This window comes from Triticum urartu, chromosome 5A (genome assembly GCF_056163025.1).
Source record: "Triticum urartu cultivar PI428250 chromosome 5A, HENAU_Tu73, whole genome shotgun sequence".
Taxonomy (NCBI): Eukaryota; Viridiplantae; Streptophyta; class Magnoliopsida; order Poales; family Poaceae; genus Triticum; species Triticum urartu.
The window spans coordinates 169,081,367-169,099,123 of NC_141877.1; the positions used below are offsets into that span (position 1 = coordinate 169,081,367).

General features: G+C 44.8%; 3 protein-coding genes across 3 annotated transcripts; 2 read left to right on the plus strand and 1 right to left on the minus strand.

The window, feature by feature from the left end:
* The first annotated feature begins 251 nt into the window (after window positions 1–251).
* On the plus strand, window positions 252–3,557 carry LOC125508536 (uncharacterized). Its single transcript, XM_048673261.2, has 2 exons — window positions 252–690; window positions 3,255–3,557. The coding sequence occupies exons 1-2, from the start codon at window positions 343–345 to the stop codon at window positions 3,372–3,374; spliced, it is 468 nt and encodes a 155-aa protein (XP_048529218.1). The 5' UTR covers window positions 252–342; the 3' UTR covers window positions 3,375–3,557.
* A 3,710-nt stretch (window positions 3,558–7,267) lies between these two features.
* Window positions 7,268–10,255, plus strand: LOC147970697 (uncharacterized). The gene has a single exon (XM_087525743.1). The coding sequence runs from the start codon at window positions 7,495–7,497 to the stop codon at window positions 8,443–8,445; it is 951 nt and encodes a 316-aa protein (XP_087381869.1). The 5' UTR covers window positions 7,268–7,494; the 3' UTR covers window positions 8,446–10,255.
* A 1,103-nt stretch (window positions 10,256–11,358) lies between these two features.
* On the minus strand, window positions 11,359–16,314 carry LOC125508535 (putative WRKY transcription factor 4). The gene is made up of 4 exons (XM_048673260.2): window positions 15,773–16,314; window positions 14,070–14,731; window positions 13,851–13,991; window positions 11,359–12,040 (listed from the first exon to the last, which is right to left on the minus strand). Exons 1-4 carry the CDS (start codon window positions 16,184–16,186, stop codon window positions 11,764–11,766), a joined length of 1,494 nt encoding a protein of 497 aa, XP_048529217.1. The 5' UTR covers window positions 16,187–16,314; the 3' UTR covers window positions 11,359–11,763.
* Between the last annotated feature and the right edge of the window lie 1,443 nt (window positions 16,315–17,757).

Sequence of the window (17,757 nt, forward strand, 5' to 3'; positions counted from 1 at the left end):
TGTTTTTTCTCTTGGGTGGTCGTTCTTGAAACAGATTCAACAAATCATCCTTTCGGAGACAACCTATAAAACGGTGGTCTTGTGTAATTTGCTCTCCGCTGGCGCTATTGATTTATCCTACCGTTGCCTCCCACGAAGCGGATAAGGTTTTCAAACGCACGCGCTTGCGCCAATACCAGCCGTCCGACCACTCCCCCATTGCCCATCCGACGGCTGACGCGCGCCCCACCCGTTCTACTAGTCCACCGAGGCCTCTCACTCGCACCTCATCACTTCGCCACCACCACAAACCCTATCCCCATTAACCCGCGCCCAAAACCCTGAGCTGCGCACCCACCGGCGATGTCGGCGACGGCCATCCGCTCCGGCGAGCTCCTCGCGTTTCCCGCGGCGCTGAGGCGTGGCCCGCCCGTGGCTTCTGCCTCGGTGGTCGCGTTCCGGTTGAGGGCGCCAGTGGCCGGGCGCGTGGCGGTCAGGGTTGTCGCGGCAGCGGCAGAGGGGGCTGGGGTGGAGGCGGAGGCGGAGGCGGAAGGGAAGCCGAAGCCGAAGAAGAAGAGGGCAGCGAGCGGGATCATGAAGCCTAAGCCGATTTCTCCGGAGCTAAGGGAGTTTGTCGGAGGCGCGGCGGAGCTGCCCCGGACAGAGGCGCTCAAGATCATCTGGGCGCACATCAAGGGAAACAACCTCCAGGTAAACCACTCCCTTCTCGTCTCTCATTCCTTGATGTTTAATTCCATTTTAGGGGTTTATTAGGTGTAAATGGTACTATAGGTATGATAGTTTTGTGCCTGCAACTTCGATGTTATTTGTTCCATCGGCGTGGATTTTGATAATTAACGGTATGTTTCATGGAGTGCTGTTTGTGTATCTAGTTTCATGGTTTGTGGATGAAGGTATTTCAATATCTCGGTTGGATTTGTAGCCTCAGTAGTTTGCTAGTTTTTTCCTGAAATGTTGTATAGGCAAAAGCAGGATGCGGAACTAACGTTGTCTATGGTCAAGTGAATAATAGGAAGGGCTTGGGTGAGGGTCTGTGTGGGACTATTGAGTATGGACCACCCATGCTGTATGTTGCGATGGGCTCAGATTTCAATCCTGTGCTGGCGGGAAATTTGGGGTATTTGCCTGTTTTGTTCGATTTAGGGATGACCATGCAAGCACTGAATTTGGGAATAAGCTCATTGTCTGGTTATGTCGTTGGCCAGCGCCCTTGTGTAAATCTGTAGGATTGACCTTAAAATGATGCAAATCTTCTGAACATAAATGCGGACTGTGGTCAGGGTTTAAACTTGACTATGGAAGTTACTCATTCACCATCCTAATTTTTTCGATAAAGGGCAGTTTTATTATCTCATAATATTGCATCAAGCGGATACAAAGCATGATGAGCAGCACCTAGCCTATGCATAGCTAAGACGCACACAGCCAAAACTAACAGCCCCCATCGGCCCATCCTAATGACCAGAGTATTTGTAAGTTCGAAATTATTTAGGTCTCATGAAAAATGAATTTTTTTTACGAAACCCAAAAATTTAGTTTGAATTTGTCCTGTCTGTATTATGACGAATTTCAGTGAAATATTAAACCCTGGCTGTAATATGGAAAGAGGTTCAAAGGTGTACTCTGATATGTATGCGAACTACAAGGCTGGCACTTCCCTTTCGTGTTTACATAGAAACTGCTAAGGATTACTAGTGCACAGGCAATCTGGTACTCCCTCCGTTCCGAATTACTCGTCGCAGAAATGGATGTATCTAGATGTATTTTAGTTCTAGATACATTCATTTCTACGACGAGTAATTTGGAACGGAGGGAGTACATGAGAAATACCCACGGTCCACATGAGGTCTAAAATTTGAAATATGCACATGCAGAAAATCGATTTCATGCACACACCTGCAGCAAGATTATTAAAGAAACATCCCAAAATGAGGAACCTGTGCATGTAAGACCTTGGAATGTGGCACATTGCCCCACTTGGTTACATTATAGGCCTGACTACTAAGCACCTTCCACGTAGGTAGCTCAGTTGCAGATAGCATGCTTGTGACTGGGCACTCGCTTGTGCCGAAATATCTGTGAAGTTCTCATACCATTATTTTTACCCGTAATAAGGACAGAAAAATGAGTCGGTCATTACTTTGGAAACTAGTGATAACAGAAAGGATTGCAATCTTATTTTATGTCTGTTGCAAAATAAAGGGACACTACTTTATCATACAGACTGTATTGCAGTATGACATTATTTAACCCTCTTGATTAACTAATAACCTATCTACAAATAGAAAAGTAAAATAGAGTGCTAGTAGAGAATTTCCACAACATTACTGTATCCGTATTTCTTGCCAATCTTGTAAAGGTATGCCATATGCACAGATGTAGTTTACATAGAAGGCACATAATATTTTCAAGGAAACCACCTCATTAATGCAAGCTTTAACTTAAAAGGTTGAACCTCCCAGTCTCAGTGCTGTATGAATCATTATAACTGCCCACGCACACACATATTCAAACACAGGGCCCATATTTGCCTGGACCACAAGCCAAAGATGCTATTACTGTGAACGTGCTTACTGAACATCCACTGCTAGTAACTTTAAGTTCTGATGTGGCCTTCAATCTTTTATAATTTCATGGCCTGCATAAAAAAATTATCCTCAGTTGCCATTGTTCTTGTAACTATTAGTGTACTTACCTGTTGTGGATGCATTCTGGGAGAAGACCTGCATGTTAGTTATTCTTTATCATTAGCTTGTCCCTGGATTATCTGTTAGTTACTTATAAGATCTTTAGTTTAACAAACAAGTGGCCACCGTTGTGCGTTCAGTCTTCCAGGTTCTTTCTTGACCAGTTCATCCCCACTCACAGATTACCTAGTTCATAACATTACCTATTTGGATCCAAATGCTGCTTATGTATTACTACTTACCTTTGTGGATTGAAATGTGGTATATGTACTAATAGCACCGGAACCAAAATTAAATATTGTCTGCTGTGGAAGAGGTTTAACTGTATTGTCCCATAGAAGATAAGCCAGTCATTGATTTTTATTTTATTTTTATATAAGACCATTTTTGTCATGTTCATTGTTCAGTAAGAGACTAGAGTAGTACTAAAAAAAGAAATTGGCTGCCACTAAAAGGAGACATACTAAGATAATTGGTTGTCATAGTTCTAGTTAACCTTGCAAGCAATACCTTCTGTTTCCATATAGCAGTTTTTTTTCTTCTGAATCTATGTGTTTTTGCAAGCAGGATCCCGAGAACAAGAAGATAATAGTCTGCGACGAGAAACTGAAGAAGATATTTGGTGGGCGTGAGCGTGTTGGATTTCTTGAGATCTCTGGGCTCCTCAATCCTCATTTCCAGAAATAATAGGATTTATGTAGATGTTGCACTTTTTTGTATTAGCGAAGACAGTTGTATCAGCATATTTAGCTGAACCTGGTATGGAGGGTCCGTAATTCTGGTTTGAGAATGGTACGCGTGTTCCCTGAACACATCTTCATCTAGTATTTGCAGTAAATGGTCTGCTGGTTTTTGGGTTGTGATTAGTTATCTCCCGTTCATCCTTTGTGTTTAAGTCCTGTTAACCTACCATATTAGACCTGAATGGTGGATCATCACATTTTCCCATTCTCTATAGTCTATATATATATATATATATGCTGTTTGCCCTTTTTTAGACTGCAGCTGAAAGCCAAGCAATTCTGCATGATAACCAGGGTCACCAACAAGGACCTTAAGGTATGATTCATTCATTCTCTTTGGGTCGCTAATGATTGCGCTGCTGAAACTGTCGGCTAGCATTTGCTGCTCTATGATTGTATCTGAAACTGCGCTTTGGCAGGATAGTAAACCGAAGGAACATATTTCTCTGTGCGAGCTACAAATTCAGATCAAGCCCAGGAGAGAGAATTCTGTGCTTCAGGTCGACGCGAACCGCCCGTCACATTCTAAAGTTGGTTGATGCCTTTGACCGTTGCTCACCCCATTCTGGACATGTGGATGGCTGGCAACAGCAACACGGAGTGCTCGCTCGACAGACGAGCTGCTTCACATGCTCCCGGCCTTGTGCTCCTCAACAGCTTCCATGGTACTAAAATCAAATCCTGCTTACGGATGGTACCAAAGGCTCGCTGTTTGTCAAGGGTAAGTGGCCGCTCTACTTTTCCATAGGCTCGTGCACTTGGACAACTCACCTATAATTAACAGCTAACAAACCTCTCTACCATGTCCTGTTAGCTGCTACTCATCGTTGATCATCTCCAGACAGTAATACGGGAAATCATCTGTCGTTGGAACGTTATTCTAGAGATTTACTTTGCTTGGGCTCAAATGATTAGCAGCTGGGTGAATGGACTAATGAATGCGCCAAAGTGATTTTATATGATCCTGCTCCTTCTTTTGTCTAAAGGAAAAAGAAGAGATATTGTGATATGAGCATAGTGCTGCCGCGCGATTAGACTATAATTAGTGTGTGTGCGCGCGGAGGCAGAGATCACATGTCGGTGAATGGTGGTCGCGTAGGAGTTAAACAAAGTTGGCGGTCGCCTTTTGGTGTGGCCCTTGAGAAAGACTGGTCACTGGTTTGATATATCCGTGTTAATTTTCCGTTTGCGCCTTTATAAACTAAAAATATTTTCTGTACTCCGGAGTATGTATTAGTAGTCCACACGGCAGTGCAGGTAGTGCGGCACGTTGGTACAGTCCCATGCAGTCTACCTAGTGCGCGAGACTGAATTGGCTTCATCGCCTTGATCAGTGGCATTTGCCAGGGGCAGGGGCACTATCAACTCACTAAACTACGACTAGCTCAGTGAATTAGTCGCAATTAGGGTCTAAAAGTACGACTTCTTTGTGATGCTAATTCTTCTTTGGCTGCCTTTTTTTTCCTAATTAATGGATTAATGGAAAGCAGTGTTACTGTAGCATACACATTGACGATGATCAATCATTGCAGCATGTGCTGTTCTGGTGTTTATAATCTTCACGCCAAAATCCTGTTTAAATACGTCTTTTTTTCTACTACATACATCGTACATATGTGTAGTGATGGCTTGCATGACTGGGAATTCGTGATTTATGGGGATTTGTGATCCATAGTGAGGTAAAGGCAAATTCGCCTTGTTGCGTCATAATATATCTCACTTCACTTGTACCAGAAGGAGATGGTGATTTTGTGATGTGGTGTCCTGTTTCTGGTCTTTTTTGGCAGGTCCTATCAAAAAGGTCCAGTTCACCACCAACGCACATTCCCTTGTCCTCTTTTATGTACGTGACGCAATATTTTTTCTGCGAAAAACTTTTAATCTATTCGTTTTCAATCATGATAGTACAACGAACACTAGAAATAATAAAAATTACATCCAGATTCGTAGACCATCTAGCGATGACTACAAGCACTGAAACAAGCTGAAGGCGCGCCGCTGTCATCGCCCCTCCCTCGCCGGAGCCGGGCAAACCTTGTTGTAGTAGACAGTCGGGAAGTCGTCGTGCTAAGGCCCCATAAAACCAACACACCAGAACAGTAACCGCCGCAGATGAAGAGTGCAGATTAAAAGGATCCAACCTAAAGACACGCGAATGAAAACGAACGATGAACATATCCGAGCAAATCCATCAAAGAGAGATCCGCCGGAGACACACCTCCACACGCTCACCGATAACGCTAGACGCATCACCGGAACGGGGGCTAGACGGGGAAACCTTTATTTCATCTTCAGGGAGCCGCCGCCGTCTCGCCTTCCTGAACAGGACACAAACTCTAACAAAGCTCAAAAAAAAATCTAAAAACAGAGCCCTTCCATCGGCAAGGGGCAAGATCCACTCCGCCTCTATGGCCCTAAGACCACCGGAGACGGGACGGACCGCAGCCGGCGCCAGCGGGAGGAAGACTACCCTAGCTTTTTGGAGGCGGCGGCTGGCTGGGTCAAGAGGCGGCTACGTGACGCAATATTTAACAACATCAGCAATCGAATCTGTTGCCAAGTATAGCAGCTGCGCGAGAGGAAAATACACAGGAGCACCTGTGCTCTATTCCCCTGTATGGAAATTAAATTCAAAAAATGCCAGAAAATTCAAAAAAATCTGAAATCTTGGGATCTCAAACTTGGGTGCTCAATCTACTCCTATATGAAGTTTTGTAAAAAAAATACCAGAAAATGTATCTGTAGGGATGAAAAATACAATCCAAACTAAAATCCATCAAAACAAATGGTTTTCTATACATAGGGAGCTTTTTGTCTTCTTTGCCATGAATATGTTTTCTGATATTTTTTCATGAAATTTCACATGAAAATAGATTGGGCATCCAGGTTTCACATCCGGAAACCTTGATTTTTATTTAATTTTCCGGTACTTTTTGAACTAAACGTTCATGTAGGGATGTGAAGCACCAGATGCTACAAATCATCTTCCCTGCGCAAGAGTATCTGGATCCTAGCGCTAGTTAGAAAATCCAACATAACTGTACGAAGAGCTCAATGTTATGCACATCACCTTGCAATATGAGGGTTTGGCTTTTCTATTTATTTTACGAAATGTAAAATACTACCAGCAATCCACTTTTCCGCTCCAACATTTTCTTGCATTTTTTAGGCACTCCGTGGCACTGTATCGATCGAAGTGGAATCATCGTTTACTGAAAACTCACACTTACTACTTCCTCCGTTTTAGAATATAAGAATGTTTTTTACACTAGTATAATGTTAAAAACGTTATTATATTTTGGGACGAAGGGAGTAATTTTATATGTCAATTGAATCCAACATCTAGGGCTTCATCTTCAACCTTGAAATAGTTTCACATTGTTTCTCTTCTTTCCCACTATGTTCGATCTTTATCTTCCCTAACCGTCCCCATGGATCACCGGCTGGACTGCCCTCTCCTCAACCGTCGCCCACCGTTGTGCTGCCGCCGCCCCCGGCCATCCCTCTAGCCCCGGCGATGGCTAGTTTTTGTCCGGCGAACCTGCACCACCCGCCTACACCCCTATGATAGATAATGGGGTTGCCTGCCACCCTAAGATAGACCTAGAGTGCCTCTCCGGCGAGCTTTTTCCTTCCCTCCGGTGAGCTCGTTCCTTCCCTTCAGCCGTTCTTTCCTTCACACGAAATTCGACTGACCCAAGTTTCTAAATTCAAGCGACTTACATATAGCTATTGCGTGAGAGAACGACTTAGACATAAGGGACTCCAACTAGCAGAATCATTATTATTTGTAAAATATAAATAAATGAATTCCTGAATAGAAGCACAGATCGCAGGAGTTGTTGGAGCAGCAGGTGGACGATATCACATCCTACCCAACATGCAGCAGGAGAGAAACGATACATGATGCCTGCCACATTCTCTCTGCTCCACATTCAAACGCTCAAACCACACCCCTCAACTCCAAACCCCTCCACTCCACGGACACCCGCAGAGGAGCACCATCTTCAACAAAAAAGAAGTTGAAAGCAATCCAAGACCATCGGCGAGGAGCCAGCGCGGCAATGGGGAGCGCCACCAAGATCATGAGGGCGGCGCTCCACGCCTTCTTCTCGCACTACCACCCGGCGGCCTCCGCGGCGGCGCTGCTCGCGCTCCCCTTCTCCGCCGCCACGCTCCTCTCCCGCTCGCCCGCGGCGTCCCTCCTCCCGCCGCTCTCCCTCCGCCTCCGCCGCGTCCTCGTCGCCGCGGGCTTCCCGCCGGCGTCCCAGCTCCTCTTCCTCCTCAATCACAAGCTGTCGCAGTCCGTCTTCTCCTTCCTCGCCACCCTGCCCTTCTCCCTCTCCTTCCTGCTCCTCGCCAAGGCCTGCGCCGTGCGCGCCATGCAGCCGCCGCCGCCGCCGCCGCCGCGGAAGCAGCGCCGCCACGAGCTGTCGGCGCTTCCCGCGTCGTGCGGCCGCTACCCGGCGATGGCGCGGACGCAGCTCGCCAACTTCGCGGCGCTCCTGCTCGCCAACGCGGCCGTGTTCGCCGCGCTGCTCGCGGCCTTCAATGCCGCGGAGGCGCTGCGGCTGGGCTCCGACGGCAGGGCCGTGCTGGCGCTCTCGGCCGTGGGCGTCATCGTCTACTCCGTCGCGCTCGCCAACGCCGCCGCCGTCTGCAACCTCGCCACCGTCGTCGCGGCCGCCGAGGGCCGGGGCGGCTGCCACGCGGTCCTCAAGGCGCTGCTGCTCGTCCGGGGCGACGCCGCCACCGCCGTCGCCGTGGCGCTGCCGGCCAGCCTCGCCACCACAGCCGTGGAGGGGCTGTTCCAGCTCAGAGTCATGAAGCTGTACATGATCGACGGCAGGATAAGCTCGGCCATGGTTTGCGAAGGGCTCCTCATCGCCTACATTCACTCCATGATCTGTGTTCTTGACACCGTCATCACCTTCATGGTCTACCAGACCTGCAAGGCCACCCATTATTCTCGTGATCTGCTCGAGTTGGAAGAGAAAGGGGATTTCTTTGCCTGATGAATATCTTAAGAGTCTTACTTAATCACTAGAGAGCCTGGAGCACAAACCTCCCATGATGATGGTGATGCTCATTGCTATTTTTTTTAAATCTAGTTTTTTTTTTATCGTTTTGTTAATGCTGGTTCTGGGGACATAGGTGCTGTTAGTATAATTAGGAGGTGCATCAGGTCCATCAGATGGCTAAGGAGGTCAATCTGTAAATAATTGGAAAAAACTGGGGTTACCATAAAGATTTGTTATCCATCAGAGTTTGGTTAAACTAAGCATGCCATTTGGTCGCTCATATTATCAAGGCAGTTTAGTTGTTCTGCTGCTTTTCACATACCTGAAGCAAACAGTATCTCAGCCGGTTGGTCAAGAAAGAATGTTTCTTTTGTCTAGATGAAACACTCTGCAATCTGGCAGCTTTCCAGCATGAATTATCAAAGTACAAACATGTGCCAGATTTATGCCATGTCTTGACATTTTTAGAAACACAGATTTGATTTTTTTTCAAAAAAAAACCCCACTCCAGCGCCTGCAGATAGCTGTATTGTCTGAGGGATAAGATCCACATCCTGACACTGCCACCCAAAGTCGCCAACAGTTTTTGGGTCACTTTGTAGGAAGATCCTGACCCTACCATTTCAAGTACTTCCTGCCTTGATTCCAAAGCAAAGCAACAGGCCAAGCATGCATACTCATCTCTACTTGTACACTACACATCCACATCAACTTGGCTGGCCTGGCCTGGTGGTTAGTGAGTTGTAAAAAAAACTCAATGATATGTACTAGCAGCTTTTTGGTAACTTTTTTTCCTAGGCCCCAATCCAATCCATGCTCTCAGATCTGGGAAATATGGTAACTGCCACTTGCCATATGCAGATTCCCAGTGCCACAATGCTACAAAAACATCTTCCAATAGAAGGACCTTGGACTTTATGTGCCATTGGAGCACCGGGGTTGGACCTGGGGACTAGGCTACATTAACAAACGGTGACACTAAAAGTTAGTACTCCGTTTGTTAATGATAAAGTAGCTGAACTTTTGGAATGACCAAACGGGAGGTGACTGCAAAGGCCTTGCTCTGTGACTTTGTTCACCTCACATTTAATTATGTTGGTACTTAATTTGATGCTGAAGCACAATCTGGGAAATACGATCACACGTTTGTTAAGCCGTCCATTTATGATCAGTGTGAAAATGGTTTCCACACAAATGAACATAATTTTGTCTATCAACAGACAGAACAAATTACAAATATGGCTGAATCTTTTGTTTACTAGCACTAGCAATTCTCGTGCATGATCTTGGCCTTTTCAAATATGAACTTGCCTTCCTTGTACTTGCAGGATTCTTTCATAGGCTCTCTCGTATTTCCATCCAAGCACCTCGAGGCAATCACGGCAATGGATCATTGTACTTCAAGTAGACCATTGTACTCCTATATATATGCCCACGAGGCTCAAGCAATAATTCAACAATTCCATCAAATCCCTCTCTCCCTTTTAACACATTCTTTATTGAATAACTTACGGTGATGAATCGGTATGCCCAAATAACTGAATGGCAAAGAACTTAATTCACACCCGAACAGTTGTCTATAAATGTCTTGCTCTTCTTTGGCCTTTTCAAATATGAACTTGCCTTCCTTGTACTTGTAGGATTCTTTCGTAGGCTCTCTCGTATTTCCATCCAAGCACCTCGAGGCAATCACGGCAATGGATATCGACCACCGTGTGAAGCCCAGTCATGAGCTGCCTGCCCTCCTTGGCCCCCGCAGCGATGTTCATGGCGCGAGAGAAGAGAAATGCGCGGCCATTCCTCCCCTACAACAGCCAAAAGAGCAAAGGAGAGATAGTATTACTATTAGGATTAGTATTACAGCAGTACTCCCTCCGTTTCATATTAGTTGTATCTCTGAGGGAGTAGTATTAAGAGTCCACAGTTCGGTTGCAATTTTAGCACGGCTTCCCCAACCAGTCCAACATTTCTAAGATGCTATTGTCCAATCTTGATACCTAACTATTGTCCAATCTTGATCCCTAACGCAGGGCAAAGTCAAACAGTGAGGAGGAGAAGCAAAATTATCCTTGTTCTTCACCTCTACCGGGCCGGGCAAATTCATATCCCGGTATGAATTATCAAAATTATCCTTGTCCCCTGAATCATGATCTCCCGGCAGGACTTGACATTGCCCCGGATTCTAACCACCTAGATTGCCCTTCAAGTGAGTTCCAGATGTGACAGGGTAGCAGTACACATACCAGCTAGAAATGGACATGATATACTTTTAGTAAGTGGGACTACACTCTGATTTCCAACAGAAATTTGGAAAAAAGGTCCTAGCTTGGAACTTGAAGATTCTATCACGCACGAGTCCTACTACTTTAGGGCTTAGGTGATGCATCATCTTTTTTTTTTCTTTCCATTTTTGAGATGGAGGCAAAAGCTTATATGTTTTACTTTGGAGTCGGATGTCTGTTGTTCGTGTATAGCCGGAGAGAGGAAGCGTTTAGGCAAAGTAAACTTTAGCGTGAAGCATGGTTGAGAAAGCCAAATGAATAAAATAAGCAAATTAGACACCACTGCCTACGGTAGGGTAAAATGTTTCTTCCCAACGGTTCAAGATCAACCAAACCAAACCAAATAGTACTACGTACGTGAGATTCTGAGTAGATGCAGCAGCGCCAGAGTAGGACTTTCTGGCTGATTTTGACAGCGATGTGCCTCACAGTTCCAATACCAAACAGCGATATGCTTTGAAATACCCCACATAGCATTTTCCTTTTGATCAGGCCACGAAAAAGAGAAAAAGTGCCCAAGTTGAGAATGAAAAGGCGGGAGGGAGCACCTCATATGATTGCGGGGCAAGAGAATTTCTGCAGCAGATTCAGAGCCTGTCTACAGGTAGCACCTTCAGCTAGAAAGTGAGCCTGAAATAACTTTTTATTTTATTACAACAAACATATATAGAATACAAGAAAGCATATCTGTACATTCACTTCTCCTTTTTAATCTTATTACAAATACAAACAAGAACATGTTGGGGAATATATAAAGTTACAAAGCGAGCATGTATACAACTGACCCATCTACAAATCATAAACAAGTATTAACTAGCTGGTATGTATTATACTGCATTTGCGTCAATTTTGGCAATTCCGTTTTTTGCTGTGTCCTATGAGAAATTGAAATTCCGTGTGTCTGGGAAAAACTGCAAATGATGCTACCGTTGTAGTATTTGACAGCATTAATGTTTGGAGCGATATGAATTCATGCAATCCTTTGACAGAATGAAGTCGCCGCGACAAACCAGTAGCGAGGGTCCAGAGTCTATTCTTCCCTTTTAAACTGCAAGACCCCGATCTGCCCCTGGTTAACATTGCCGAGGTCTGTTCTTGTATGCGAAGCTTGATTGCTAGACATGCTATTCGACCCTTTCTGTTGTGACCGGTTGGAATTTCCTCCATTCTGGTTGCTGCCTCTACCGACCGGTGGTTCATGGTTATGTTTTCCTTCATAAGTTGTGATGACAGCCTTTGGGTCTGATGAGGCCCTCTCAATGTGCTTCCTAACATTGCACCCAGCAAACGTGCACTTGTAGTAACTCCTATAATTAGAGAGAGAGTGAGATCATGTAGGTTCAACATGAAACAGGTAAATCACTAACCACATGCATTGCATGTAAACTGAGTATGGAGCTAGCCTATGACCAAATGGTCCGATTAAGTCAACAGGAAGCGCATAAACAGGAAAGTATTTTCTACAGGAATGATTATGCTTCAGACACAATTGTACATTTGGATGCAGTGATGTTGTTTCGCCTTTCGGGAAAATGTCATTTCACAAAAATAGAGTAAGTCATGAGGATGTTCCTTTCACTTTTGAGTGCCTTCTGTTATCCACTACATCAATGAACAGTGACTTCTACTGTATTTGCTTTCTCTCTTCACTTTTGTTATCTACCTTTTGCGCAGCTACAGTTGTTCTTTTTTGGGGGGTATACAAACATTTATAGCACATATTTCACGAGCTGTATTTCTGATCATCTCAAAGTAAGGAATGATGATGTTGAGTAAAGCTCAGGTCTTTCCATGATATCATTCTATTGGAGATATCACAGAAATGCCAAATAATTCATCGAAGCAATTAGGATTATTTTGCAATTTAAGTAACAAACTGACACTGTTATTTTACAATAGCATGGGTAAGACAAATAAGAAAACCTATGATCAAGTATTTAGTGAAATCTAATTGTGGCAGAGGTTATGCCCTGAGTACAATACGAATGCTGGAAAACAATGGCAGTGCTTCTACTCAGGAGAGCCATGAGTAAGATGAAACCTATGAGCTCAACAGGATAATACCAACCATATCAAATTTGGTAAAAGCCTGACACTGGCCCAGGTTTTGACCAAGCAAGTTCTTTACACTCCCAAATACTGAAGTTGACGGGATAAAACTCCGGTCTATATTTTATTTTGGTTCAGCTGACTCCTCAAAAGCTTCAATACCATTTACTTAACCCCCTAGCTTGGTTTTAGACCTATGGTGTTACTGACATGGACAAATGGAACATAGTGTGCCTACACAGCAGCCATGTGGCCGATTTTTACCACGTAGCATCACATGTAGACAATGACATCATCAACTGCAGCAGTGTAGCGTCAATTTGAACTCATGTCCTACAACTCTGGCAGACTGCGACCACCCCCTTCCTTCTATTCTGAAGATGCTCCAGCGGATGTAAGACCCCGCACCACCGTCAAACTGGTCGCTGCACCACAAGAGGGACGTGGGAGGAGAGAAGAGAACAGATGGTGCCACACGGACTTCGAAATGGTGATGTGAACATTGCACATGACCTGTTTCTCTTATGTACACATTACACTCCTTTTTATCTTTTTCTCTTATGTACACATTGCTGATGTAGCATTGCATAACCTGTTTTTTACTTTAACATTTCTGGCTATACTCATTTTAGATATCGACAGCATCAGAAGTCTATTCTAGTGATGTGCCTTCAGGTAATAACTAGTAAAAATGATTAAGGAATCATGCTACATGAAATGAGGTGTGAATTCTTGCTTTAGTGAAGTGAACTTGTGTTGCATACCTTCCAACTTGTTTGGGTAAATAAAGCATGCAACGTCGGACAAAAATAAATAACCTACAATTTCTAAAGGCATGCATCGGATCATATATAATACTCCCTCCGTTCCATAATACTTGTCGTGGTTTTAGTTCAAATTTGACTAATATAGGCGATGAATACCTCAAATAGCAGAACACGTGAAGTTGAATTAGTAGTGTGCATGGCCCATGGGTTGTGATTTTTCTTTTTGACTAAAGTGGGTCATGATTTATGGGCTATATATTATTTCAGTAAACAACTAACAGTCAAGAGTGTAAGGAAAAACCTTGGATGAGGATTTCCTTTGACCACCTTCTGCCCATACTTGCGCCATCTATAACCATCATCCAAAAGGTCAACCTCACTGGTTGTTTGTACAATGATCTTAGACTCTGTCAGGGCCTTCTGTGAAGAAATTTGTATATTCCTACACAATAGAGGAATTAATTTTAATAACGCAACTATCTAATCAAAGAGTGGAGTGGTAATTGTCAGCTAAAGGCACCTTCTTTTGCAGTCATTCTCTCTATCATCAACTTCATTTGGCCGAGATTCACCATCATCCTTATCATCTCCATCACTTAGACCAGATAATTGCTCAGACATTCCATATACAGCTTCCTGATCTCTCCTAACACCTGACAAACCAGATGCTGTGTCATTGGATTGTTCATTTTGCTCGGCTGCTGAAGAGCTGCCATCTTTTGCCCGTTTATTTGGTGGACGTTGGTGATTGTGTTTTCCCTTATATATTATTTCAGATATTTGGCCATCTTCTGCGTGCTCTACTTTTTTCTTCACAGGACAACTGGGATGAGTACATTTGTAGTAGCTCCTTGGGCAATCACTGCCCTTCACCACCTTCTGACCATACTTCCGCCAATTATAGCCATCATCAGCAGGTTTATCAACTGGGGCAGGAACTTGGTACCTGTGAGAAGCCTCAGCAGATTGGAAGGCTGCATGCTCATTGTTCGATATGGTTGTCGCCATCTCTGACATCTCAGCCACATTGGCTGCAGAGCTCATATTCTGTAGAGCTCCAGATGACGTTGCAGCTGCTGAAAACGATGGCTGTTCAGTGTGATCAAACATTCTGAGTGGAGAATGGCTTGCTTGGGCTGTGACTTGGGCAAGAGCCTGTTGATGCGACATGCCGAAACCCCCCTGTAAAATTAAGTAAAATATCGATTTTTTTTATTGACAACTAAAACTGATACTCCAGACATGAGGAAAGTGCAGAATGAAATGATATAAGAGTTGACTGTTCTTCACGATGAAATGGTGAATTATATATCATGCTGACAGTGAATGTGCTAAACTGAGAACTTGTACAAAAAAAGCTAAAATTTGAAGTACACAACGTCCAAATGGAACAACTACACTCAACCCGCGTCAGCCATTGTGAACAACGAACACTAAATATATGGAGTACCCGTGCTACGACAATGGCTCTACTCTCCAAGAAAAATGGGCGATTAATATAATCACTGGAAGGATCCTATCAGTTATCAACAGGTTAGGACCATCAAAAGCTAGAAGCTAACGATGACGTCTCACCGGGACTTTGTCTTGTCCCATCGGTATCAAGTATCAACCTATCATGCCAACTTGTAATTGCATCATACTGGGGATAGGCTAGTAGTACAATTATTGATACTGGCACAGAAATGTGACGAATCATTATCTCTCATTTGCAGGTTAAGGTTCTTCACTGCACCAGAGTGCCGCAAATATAAGGTAAAGCACCTTTATGCATTATCTATATGTGGCAGATAAGTAAACTGCATGTTGCCACCTCACCAAAAGTAGTAGAGCAAATGTAAAATTGTCACATCTAGAAGCTCCAGATTCCCTAATACATACTACTACCTCCTTCCCACAATATAAGATCATTTTTCAAGCTAAAATGATCTTATATTGTGGGAAGGAGGTAGTAGTATCTTAAAACACCATGGAAGATCAGTACAGAATTCTCAGATTTGCACTCACGTCATGACAGAAGAAATGAACGGGAAGCTTAACGAACTGACGACGCCGATCAAGGTCGAATTAACAGCTCTACAAGGCAATGAACGGGAAACATGCTTTACGACTTAGTACAATCTAAGAACCTGCTGTAGTGATGGCCATTAGCCTCGGAGAGGGAGGAACCAAGAGCTAAAAATCCAATATCGGCAGCAAAAGTGTATGAACTGGAGTATGTACCATGGCCGGCGAGAAGATTAGGCCGGGGGAGTCGAAAAAGCCGGAGGGGCTGAGGCCGGGAGGCACGGTGAAAACAGCTGCCCCGGCCGGCGGTGCCACAGACAGCGCCGGCCCTGCCCTGGCGACCCCGCCTCTCCCTCTCTCCTGCTGCTGCTGCTGCTGCTGATGCGGAAGCGGTTGCGAGAGGGAGCCGATGAGGAGCTGGGTGAAGCTGGTGGCCCCCGCGCCAGACGAGGCACCGCTGCCGCTGCCGCCGCCGCCGCCGGCGGCGTCGGCGTCGGAGGGGAAGAGCGCGGAGGCGAGGGTGAGCGGGCCGGGGCTGGCGTCGCCGGTGCCGGAGAAGAGCGACTCCCCGGTGGAGCGCGGGGGCAGGGACAGACGCGGGCGCGGCGGCGGGGGCGGGCGCGCGGACATGGTCGCGGGAGGCTCGGGAGAGAGAGAGAGAGAGAAACGGAAGGGATTGGTTTGATCCCCGTCTTGGTTCCTGGCGTTGACTTCGGTTGGAGGTTCTGGTTTTGGGCTACCCTTGATCTTTTGTTCCTGAAGCTGAAGGAAGGAAGGAAGAAGAGACGGAGGGAAATTGGATTTTTTGTTCTTTGTTTCGCGTCTTTCACAAAATAATTTGTGGGAGCTCAAGCTATCAGGTCAAAAAAAATGTCTAAGCTTTGCTTTCTCATTCTTCGGTGATTTTTGTTTTTGACATATATTCCATCCGTCTCATAATATAAGGGTGTTTTTGACACTATACAATAGTATAGAAAACTTATATTATGATACGGAGGAAGTAACTTTTCAGTTTCTGCACAAAAGCAACGTTTTTTTTAATCAGGCATAACCCCTTTCCATTACTGCGACATAACGAAAATATATAGGTCCATAGAATGAGACGGGAGAGGGGAGAGCGAGTTCAAGCATCGTTGGGAAACCCACTGTGAGCACTCGCAATCGAGATTATCCACTGCAGGGCGAAAACCTGACGACACTATTAAGTTTTATACCATAACAGTCCACGACCAAGCCCATCAACAAAGGCTAACCAGCCACTACTCACATATGAGCATCAAAAGATAAAGTTTCCACAAAGGAAACAAAGAGCAACGCTAGTAATGCGGAATAGGAAGACATCACCATCTCTTTCAGCGTACCTTCTCGCTTTGGCTTGCAGCACAAATACGTATCAGTCTCAACGCGTTGTTCTTCAGCATGTCCACCCCGGCTTATAGATCCACCGTGTTCTCCTGCCTCAACAAACCTGCCCAATAGCATAGAAGAGCACAAGCAGAAAAGATGCACTCAAAAGGGGATTTGAGAGGTTTAAATTCAAACGTAGCTCTATTACGACAAGATCAAATTGCCCAACATAGCACGGCAATACCAACAGTATAGAAAGTCTCCCTTTTTGGAAAGAAAGTGTAACACCAAGAGTAAGCTTGCCACATATTGTCTGGACACTTATCAGTGCCAAACATACATGCGGTCGTTCTCCAGGTTACCCTAGCAACAGGGCAAGTAAAGAAAAGATGTTGGGCAGTCTCTCAATCTCCACAGAATGAACATTTAGCGTCCCCCTTCCACCCCTTATGTTTCATCACATCTCTAGTTAGAATTGAATCCCGAGACAGTTGCTGCATAAAGATCTTAATCTTCAGGGGAATGCCAGTTTTCCATATCCATCTATAGTCACAACTTGTGATATTTCTCTCCAGAAAAGAGTACGCCGATCTAGTTGTGAAAGATGATTTAGGACCCAAAGCCCATTTGATACTATCCGTTTCCTTAGAAATACAACTTTTTTTGGCAATATCAACCATCATCTTCCATTGCTCATTTAAATCAGAACTTAATCTCCTTCTAAAAAAGGATAAGGGGTCAGCCTCCATACATGCATCCACAGTGCATTCAGGGAAGTTACATATCGAAAACAAATGGGGGAATTGATTCACAAAAGGCATTTGATCCCCAGTAGGATTCATCCACAACCTGGC